The sequence below is a fragment of the Alosa pseudoharengus genome, unplaced genomic scaffold, assembly GCF_046254945.1.
Source record: "Alosa pseudoharengus isolate Yale_2024_CS ecotype anadromous, Long Island Sound unplaced genomic scaffold, YU_APseudo_1.1 YU_APseudo_1.1_scf_15, whole genome shotgun sequence".
Taxonomy (NCBI): Eukaryota; Metazoa; Chordata; class Actinopteri; order Clupeiformes; family Clupeidae; genus Alosa; species Alosa pseudoharengus.
The window spans coordinates 36,361,227-36,371,226 of NW_027468620.1; the positions used below are offsets into that span (position 1 = coordinate 36,361,227).

The 10,000-nt window shown below is 41.0% G+C and overlaps 1 protein-coding gene and 1 long non-coding RNA gene across 2 annotated transcripts in view; one reads left to right on the forward strand and one right to left on the reverse strand.

Annotated features, from left to right (window-relative positions):
• Positions 1 to 2,464: 2,464 nt before the first annotated feature.
• The window catches only part of col13a1 (collagen, type XIII, alpha 1), a gene marked incomplete at its 5' end in the record, with an annotated part of 15,459 nt that continues 7,923 nt past the window's right edge, over positions 2,465 to 10,000 (forward strand). Inside the window, 8 exon segments of the mRNA XM_076285248.1 lie at positions 2,465 to 2,569; positions 2,961 to 2,987; positions 3,758 to 3,802; positions 4,193 to 4,249; positions 4,557 to 4,580; positions 4,836 to 4,889; positions 5,216 to 5,260; positions 5,533 to 5,667. Coding sequence (XP_076141363.1) covers positions 2,465 to 2,569; positions 2,961 to 2,987; positions 3,758 to 3,802; positions 4,193 to 4,249; positions 4,557 to 4,580; positions 4,836 to 4,889; positions 5,216 to 5,260; positions 5,533 to 5,667 — 492 coding nt within the window.
• Positions 8,025 to 9,857, reverse strand: LOC143124649 (uncharacterized). Its single transcript, XR_012987058.1, has 3 exons — positions 9,652 to 9,857; positions 8,886 to 8,998; positions 8,025 to 8,282 (listed from the first exon to the last, which is right to left on the reverse strand). It is a non-coding gene; the product is annotated as an uncharacterized LOC143124649 (long non-coding RNA).

Sequence of the window (10,000 nt, forward strand, 5' to 3'; positions counted from 1 at the left end):
GGAATCTAATCTATTTTATTATAACAAAAAAAAAAACAATCGTTTTGTGCAATTCATAATTTGGGTTAAAATTTGTACCCAATTTATACCCACCCACCATTATGAATTCAGGGGTTGTTTAAGTTCTGATTTCAGTGGACAATTCAGTTTTAACATTTCAATAGTAATCGCCCACACCACCCTAACATATGAAAACTCCTTTTAAAGTTATTGCACACCTGAAATCTCTCCATGATCTGACAAAAAAGGTAATGCACAGTCCTGCTCAGTCATGCATGCAACATTTTCAGCGCTATTATGCAGTAGCCTATGGAGGAGAAAAGGCCTGTGAGCTAAAGCAATTGTTTTTCAGTTCTTGAACAATCATGCAAGAACCGTATTTGACGAACATGGAATGGCCACAGAACTTTTGCAAAGATATGCTTCCATTGGCTACACCAGACGAGCTAGTTTTGCCCCCTTTACTGTCTATGCGTGCGAGCAGCGTGTATGCGCTCCGCTTCTGTTGTTGTTTAAAGACTGAATGGGAAACGGATTTGGAGCCAAAGGCTAAAATTTAACGCAGCTACAATTTGTAAGATATCACCAATATCAATTTAATGTTACAGATGTATGGCTACATACATTCTTAAAATGGTTCTGGTCTAGACTTAAATATCGATTGAAAACTTCACAATAGAGCATGTTTTTAGAGCGTGATCTGCAGGCGACCTGTTGGCTATTTTTAGAAGGTGCGCTGGGGGCGCCTCATAGCCGTCCCGCGGGCTACCTGGTGCCCGCGGGCACCGTGTTGGAGACCACTGTTTTAGAGTGTTCCATCCTTCTTGTGTGTGTGTGTATGTATATGTGTGTGTGTGTGTGTGTGTGTGTGTGTGTGTTTGTGTGTGTGTTCCATCCTTGTGTGTTTATCCAATAATAGATCCAGTGCATATTGCGTCAGCCAAATGTGTAAAAAATGCGTCAGCCAAATGTAATTTAATATTACATTCAGACAAGTGTACTTGCTTCCCCTTGTTTTTTTATCTGTGCCATTTCCATGCCTGTATTTGAGAAGTATTGTTCCTGTTCTGGGCTCCATGTTTCATAACATGCTTCTGTTGAAGTGGTGTGTGTGGTGTGTGTGTGTGTGTGTGTGTGTGTGTGTGTGTGTACATGTTGTGCGTGTCTCTTGTGGCTCTGTGCTAAGTGGCTCTGCTTCGTGCTGCACGTCTGAATGATCTTCAAGTGTCTGAATGATCTTCAAGTGTCTCCCTGTCTTGCCACAGCTGTGCAGGCTTGTGTGACTTATACTGATACACAGCTTATAGTAGTGTGACTTATACTGATAGACAGCTTATAGTAGTGTGACTTATACTGATAGACAGCTAATATAGTAGTGTGACTTTTACTGATAGACAGCTAATATAGTAGTGTGACTTATACTGATTCACAGCTTATAGTAGTGTGACTTATACTGATTCACAGCTTATAGTAGTGTGCCTTATACTGATAGACAGCTAATATAGTAGTGTGACTTATACTGATAGACAGCTAATATAGTAGTGTGACTTATACTGATTCACAGCTTATAGTAGTGTGACTTATACTGATTCACAGCTTATAGTAGTGTGCCTTATACTGATAGACAGCTAATATAGTAGTGTGACTTATACTGATAGACAGCTAATATAGTAGTGTGATAGTAGTGTGACTTATACTGATAGACAGCTAATATAGTAGTGTGACACACTGATTCACAGCTTATAGTAGTGTGACTTATACTGATAGACAGCTAATATAGTAGTGTGACTTATACTGATAGACAGCTAATATAGTAGTGTGACTTATACTGATTCACAGCTTATAATAGTGTGACTTATACTGATTCACAGCTTATAGTAGTGTGACTTATACTGATAGACAGCTAATATAGTAGTGTGACTTATACTGATAGACAGCTAATATAGTAGTGTGACTTATACTGATTCACAGCTTATAGTAGTGTGACTTATACTGATTCACATCTTATTGTAGTGTGACTTATACTGATAGACAGCTAATATAGTAGTGTGACTTATACTGATAGACAGCTAATATAGTAGTGTGACTTATACTGATTCACAGTTTATAGTAGTGTGACTTATACTGATTCACATCTTATAGTAGTCTTACTTATACTGATAGACAGCTAATATAGTAGTGTGACATATACTGATAGACAGCTACTATAGTAGTGTGACTTATACTGATTCACAGTTTATAGTAGTGTGACTTATACTGATTCACATCTTATAGTAGTCTTACTTATACTGATAGACAGCTAATATAGTAGTGTGACATATACTGATTCACAGCTTATAGTAGTGTGACTTATACTGATACACATCTAATATAGTAGTGTGAAAACACTTGGCAACACAGATTAGTGCCATAACTCATCTAATACTTCTTCTTCATCATCTTCTCCTCCTCCTCCTGCCTCCAGGGTGATAAGGGAGATAAGGGAGAACCCAGTGCAGCAGGAAGCGGAATCAAAGGAGAACCGGGAACCCCGGGAACCCCAGGAACCTCAGGTCCAGCTGGACTCAAGGTACCGAACACCCAATGGGCCCAACTGAACATTATACACACACACACAGTCACTAAATGGGCTCAACTGGGCATTATACACACACACACACACACAGTCACTGAATGGGCCCAACTGGACATTATACACACACACACAGTCACTGAATGGGCTCAACTGGAAATTATACACACACAGGGTCACTGAACACCCAATGGGTACCAATGGGTACCAATTCAGTACTCAGCTGGTTATCATCCATAGTGTATATCAGACAAGCAGTCTGTATGGAGGACACAGCCAATCTGACCGTGGACAGTCTGGCCATTAGAGTAAAGGGCTCTGAGCTCTGATTATGAGTAATGTACGTAAGATGCCATTCGTGTAAATAACCATCCTGGTTCTTTTACAGGGCGATAAAGGCGAGCAGGGAATCAAGGTAAGATGGATGCTGTTTTCATTACATGTGTGAATGAATAGCTGTGAGTGTTTTTAACCATGTACCTCTGTATGAATGTGTGACCTGTGGGTGAGATATGAGACCTGTGGGTGAGATATGAGAGTTGTGGGTGAGAAATCAGAGCTGTGAGAATATGAGACCTGTGGGTGAGATATGAGAGTTGTGGGTGAGATATGAGAGCGGTGGGTGAGATATGAGAGCGGTGGGTGAGATATGAGACCTGTGGCTGAGATATGAGACCTGTGGGTGAGATATGAGACCTGTGGGTGAGATATGAGACCTGTGGCTGAGATATGAGACCTGTGGGTGAGATATGAGACCTGTGGGTGAGATATGAGAGCGGTGGGTGAGATATGAGACCTGTGGGTGAGATATGAGAGCGGTGGGTGGTGAGATATGAGAGCGGTGGGTGAGATATGAGACCTGTGGGTGAGATATGAGACCTGTGGGTGAGATATGAGACCTGTGGGTGAGATATGAGAGCGGTGGGTGAGATATGAGAGTTGTGGGTGAGATATGAGAGCGGTGGGTGAGATATGAGAGTTGTGGGTGAGATATGAGAGCGGTGGGTGAGATATGAGAGCGGTGGGTGAGATATGAGACCTGTGGGTGAGATATGAGAGTTGTGGGTGAGAAATCAGAGCTGTGAGAATATGAGACCTGTGGGTGAGATATGAGACCTGTGGGTGAGATATGAGAGCGGTGTACCGATCCCTTCATTGATCCTCTGGCCTGTTCTTCTCCTGTAGGGCGACGTAGGGGCAGTAGGAGCAGAAGGACCTGCTGGACCAAGAGTGAGTCACTTGAATACTAACCCCTGCACTAATACTAACCCCTGTACTAATACCAACCCTGCACTAGAACTAAGCCTTACAAACCCCTTTCACTAATGCAAACCCCTGCACATCTACAGTTCCATTAACTAATATAACATTATCATAAAATTACACAAGTGTATCATGTCTGCCACTACTTTGGGTATCAAGAAGCCTCACTGTAACATGCAAGGATTCCTTAGCTAACACTATTTAATATACCAGTTAACTTGACCAAACTGGTTTAAAACCTCAGCATTTATAGTAAGTGATAGTAGGCATTACTGACGTGTTCTTGGTCATGATGCTTTTCTTTTGTCCTAAATATCTTTGCTGTTGTGAACATCTGTTGTTCTCTGTTGTGTCTAGGGACCCCAAGGGCTTGCAGGAGAACCAGGCAAAGCTGAAATCAACAACAATGAAAATGTGAGTGTGAGGCTGTCGGTCGTAAGGACCACACGTGATACACACGACACACCTGAATCCAGCTCGCTAACATCTACCTCACGTTCACCTGACATTTACAGTCAATCATTTAGCACACTTTAATCAGAAGGGACTTGCAGGTACACATCATCAGAGACACGAAATGCAGATTCTCATCATCATTGTCATATGTGTGTCCTGGGTTTGCCACCCTTTGGTGCCTTGCTCTTCTGGTTCACAGCTGTACAGGGTGCTTATGATGTAATGGGCTGAATATGAATATAATGTTTATCTTTCCATGTTTCAGGATATCCGAAATGTTCCACTTATGGTAAGTGTTAATGTTCCACTTATGGTAAGTGTTAATGTGTCACTTATGGTAAGTGTTAATGTTCCACACATTCCAAGGTCATTCATAGTCTGGTGAAGGATTAGGTTTCATCTTTTACCCTTACTAGAGATCATATCATTAATTCTGTGTGATTAAGCATAATAATTAGTTGTGAGTGTGGATGTGATTCTGTGTGTGTGTGTGTGTGTGTGTGTGTGTGATTCTCATCTCCATATCCACTCTCTCTTGTTGCAGGGTCCCCCTGGTTTACCGGGCCCTCCAGGAACTCCTGGCAATCCTGGGATGAAGGTACACCCCCCCCACACACACACACACACACACCTTAAATTAATTAGGGTAGTACAGTATCTCTTCCTGATTGTGACCTATGTGTCACCTATGTGACCTGTCTCCTGCATTCTGTCTGATTACTGTGACCTATCTGTGCCACCGTGTGTTCTTTAGGGTGATATTAATGTGACCTATGCCAACGTGTTCTTTAGGGTGATATTAATGTGACCTATCTGTGCCAACGTGTGTCCTTTAGGGTGATATTAATGTGACCTATCTGTGCCAACGTGTTTCCTTTAGGGTGATATTAATGTGACCTATCTGTGCCACCATGTGTTCTTTAGGGTGATATTGGATTACCAGGACCTCCAGGTCACGATGGAGAGAAGGTAAGTTGTTGATGCTGTAATATGTTGCTTTTGTGATACAGTATGTGAAGTGAAGGAGGCATTGTTACTGACTGACAGGACTGACATTTTCAGTCACCAGTCTACTTATAACTTAACAACATGCAAGTGAAGGGTTTGTGTGAGGGTCATAGAAATGTTGCAGAAGGGTTTCCATATTTACATCTTTAGCACTGGCTGAACGTTTTCTTTAAAAAAGTGTTCATTTGAAACAACAAACATGTGTTTGTTTGTTTGTTTGTTTGTTTGTGTAGGGTCCGAGAGGGAAGCCTGGAGACCAGGGTCCTGCAGGTCCCCCTGGCCCAGAGGGTCCCCGTGGAGAGGGGGGGCTGATGGGATACCCCGGACCCAAGGGCGACAAGGGGGACACGGGCCAGTCAGGGTCACCTGTGAGTATCTCAGCACCAGTGTACCACACCGCATGCCTGTATGTATGCATGTACGTACGCAGTACACCTGACACAACCTTAAGATACACCTGCCTCCTGAGTGGATTGATTTCGTGCTGTTTTGTTTGTTTTTCTTTTTATCAAATTATGTCATTTATATGTAGAGTTTTAAGCATAGACTGTAAAAAATATGGACAAAGCGTCTGTGACGTCACCCATAGATTTTCTGAAGAACGGTGTCACTCCCCGATGTGAGTCGCTACCCGATGTGAGTCACGCATGCTCAGATTGATAGGTTTTACGGCATAACGCCAAGGGATCCAACTGAAATCCATAAAATAATTCACTTTTCTGTTTCAAAAACGTTTTAGCTATCTAAGATTGTTTGATTGCTAACGTTAGCAAACGCCATTCAAGTGACAGCCTTTGTTGTGCTTGATTGCTTACTTACTTGCCAGCAGTGAACAAACTTCGTTATGTAGGTCAATTTTTATTGATATTACAGAAGTCTCTCGCTAGCAGGCTACTTCAGCCTCTAATCTAGAACTGACATTATTGATCATGCCGTGAAAATGTGATGCCTTACCTAAATAATACATTACTGCTGTGTAGGCTAATGTCATTATTCTGGGGCTAACAGCACAGGTAGTCGCAAAGTAGCAAAGTGACGCATGCGCGACTCACATCCGGTAGCGACTCACATCGGGGAGTGACAACGGTTATGAAGCCGTTTATGGGGGGTATGGGCGGCGCCATCTTGGAAAACGTTGGGAAATCCTAACCCCGCCTACCTCCTAGCCAATCCATATATGGGTAAAAGGGCGGGGCTTTGTATGAGACTGAGCAAGCCGGTGAACCCGCCTCGTCGTCAGCCGAGCAACCTCAGCTAACGTTAGCCTACAAGATGGACTGGCACAGACGTTGCTGTAACATTGCTGGTAAGTTTGATCTGCTAACGTGAAGTTCATGTATGTTTCTTAATGCCATGTTCAGACACTTTTTAATGTTGTATGCTGAAAGGTTATATTCGGGTGAACGGTTGAAAAGTTGAGAATGAAGAGTTGAGTTTGCAGATTCTAGCTTCTAGATAAAATAAACTAACGTTAGCTATCCCTCCCTTGCTGAAGTTACGGTCAACTAACGTAGAGTAATCTAGCGTTACAGGTTTACCAACTCACGTAGAGTAACTTAGCAGTTTACAGGTTTAGCAACTCATACTGACAAAAATGTATCTTTGCCTTTATTGTTTTGTAATTAACGTTATCCATCTCATATTCTCAGTGGCAGCCATCATTGTAACGTTAATTAATTTACGATAACATCAGCCAGCTCGCTGTATTCTGTCAACGTATGGTGTGAATTGATAACAAAATCGTAGGGTATTAGTTAACTTGTACATCATTAATTATTTTCGATTAACTCTTAATATCACGTTTTGAAATCGCTATATTGCTCTAAAGTTGTCAGTGGTAGTTTGGTCTAAGATGACATTGAAATTTCTCATCGGTGGCCATTTCACGATCCAGCGTTCATGTTCGGTTAGCTTGCCTTATTTCCCCTTGTCAGGCTATTATCAAAACGTTAAATCCAGTTAGTGTCCGGTGTTTGGCATAACAATGCCAATATTAGTGTACTTTGTCACTGAAGACCCATTTCAAATCGCACAATAGTACTACAGCATTGTACAACAACTGTAATTTTGTTGATTACAACAAGTGGTGTTGGTTTGCATTATTGTATTATCTTGTAAGTAGTTATGACTAATAAAATGTTTACCTTTCTGTTTTGGCAGTTCACCATGGGGAGGAGGCGGCAAGGAGGTCCATGGGCTCTTAACCTGGGACTAGAGGTCCAGGTGAAGTGGTTTGGCTGGGGTGTGGTGATATTGAACCCATTAAGACTATACAGTACATTTCACTTTATGTCTATTGATGGTTATGTTGGAATGTTACACCTACCCTTTACTTATGCCAAACCCTAATTTTGTTCTTTAAATATCAGAATCAGAAAGCAAACTTACTGTTGATGGCACTGAACTTGGAAATGTTTATGGAACTTTTCTGAACTGTGAATTACATTAAAACTAATGCCAGTATTTAGTTTTGTTAGTTTTTCTTATCTTCAGCTGTCTATTGTACAGTGGAGTTTTGTTATATGTTTATACTTATATTTACCATTTCTGCTGTAAGTGCATGTTGTGTGTGATGTCTGTATGCTACTGAGACCTTGAATTTCCCCTTGGAGATCAATAAAGTATCTATCTATCTATCAAACCAATTTGCCTGTGCTCTCAAAAACATTTATACAAATCTGTCAGCTTCAGTCAGTAGGTTGAATTGAAGACCCAGATGCAGAAGTAAAGGTGTTTTTTTTACTTGTATATCTTGAGCATTACAGGTAACCACTGAATTTGTGAAACTAAAATAACAAAAACTAATATGTACTAAGCTAGTACATAGTCAATACATATTAGATCACTTTAAAGACTGACAGATGCAAATGCTGTAAATAAAGGTAATCAAGGGGTCTGCTGGTGAACAAAGTCTTTGAAGTCAGAAGCTGCCACTGCTCAATGACTTGTGCCCCATCTGGTAGGATTTCAAAATGTTCCAGATCTGAAAACAGAAATATTGGTATATGTCACATCCTTGAACTTACTGCAAACTATGAACAAGTGGTCACAAATTAAGCTAAAAAATACTCCCAATATGTATAATGAACAAACTCACAGAACACTTAGCTGAATGGGGACAGGACAGGCGTATTCAACTATTTGCACATGTCCTGTTTATGCAGGCAATAAGCAAAACCAAATTTGGTGTATTCAAAGTTCTGTAGAACAACCATTTCTTGTATTTTAATGTTTTCAGTGGAACAGTGTAAGCTCATGTCTACACCCCATTGAGGTAGTTATTAACAGTTAGGCCAAGGTCCAGTCAAACAATAGCCAGTCACTGATGCCATATTCTTTAATTATCCAATCTGTATCCAACCAAAACCTGCTGATTTAAAGGCTACTTTCCATGTGTGACTTATCAAAAGAGGTCATGATAATTATTGCACAGATGTGCCCCGGACTGCTCACAATAAAAGGCCACTCTAAATGTCTGAAATGCATTCATGTTTGTTCAGTATGCTAACCATGTCTGGAATAGACAGCTAGGCCAATTGAATCCAGTAGGTTGCTCCATTTAAATGTATGAAAAATGTCAAAGTACCACGGAATCAGTTCTGAAGTGATGCTTCTGAGTCGACTGCACAGACGAGAAGTGAAGTTAGGAGTCCAGAGCCCTCTCCAGCACCCAGCCTGTCAGGATCACCTACAGGGAAACTTTGCATAGACAAGAAGTGTTGTTTCAAATTTGTGTTTAACAAATAAACGGCATCAATAAGAGTTTCAGACGTCAGTTATAACTAACAACAGTTATGGTGACTAGCTAACGTTATCGCTCGTTATCAGCTCCATGTTCAACTTATAGTCAATGGTTCATAGTGGTTCACAATTTTACCTCCACTAGCTAGCTAATGCTTCGGCTGAAGTTATCATCTGAACGAACGCTTTTCTATCTTAAATATGACAACCCAAAGACTATATAAATTGACAACGGACTAAGCATTCACACAGAGTATTTACAAAAGGTTTTTTGACGAGAACACATGCTTTGTTACCCCAGTATGTTTGTGAACTAACGTTAACGTGCTTAACGTTACAGCTGTCTGATTATTGACTAAACACCTGGCTAGTAGCAGCTATGGCAAACGTTAAGCTAACTCACAACGGGAGCACAATCGGTTTTCACTAACGTTAACTTTATTCAAGTTAACTAAATTTATGTGTGTGCTTCAGCCATTCGGTCATCATTTTCGACATAAACTTATTTGAAATGATTTGACGCTAACGTAGCCTATAGCTGCCACAGTGCCCACTAACATGGATGCTATAATGCTAACATCTACGTGAAATAGTAGTGGAATGTAACTTACCTCAAAAACTGGAGCGAAGTCTTCTTAAAGTGTCGGTTAGTAGGCTTCAGTTAATAGCAACCCATTTTATGTCAGATATTTGAATAAACATTTTCAGAAAGGATGTGGTGTGTAGGATCACAGCCAAGACATAATTTCGGAGTTTCCTTCACTCAGCTAGTGACATCGTCTGCTGCCTCGACACCAGCCGTCAATCAAGTTGACCACGCCCTTAATTATTCATACATTTAATATCTAAATGCGATCTAAACTAACGAGTTAGAAAAAAATTCACCCCCCTCACAGTTGTCAGGCATTCGGGAACTACCAACAAATACAATAAAAGTCCATGGGACCAACCTGTAAAAGC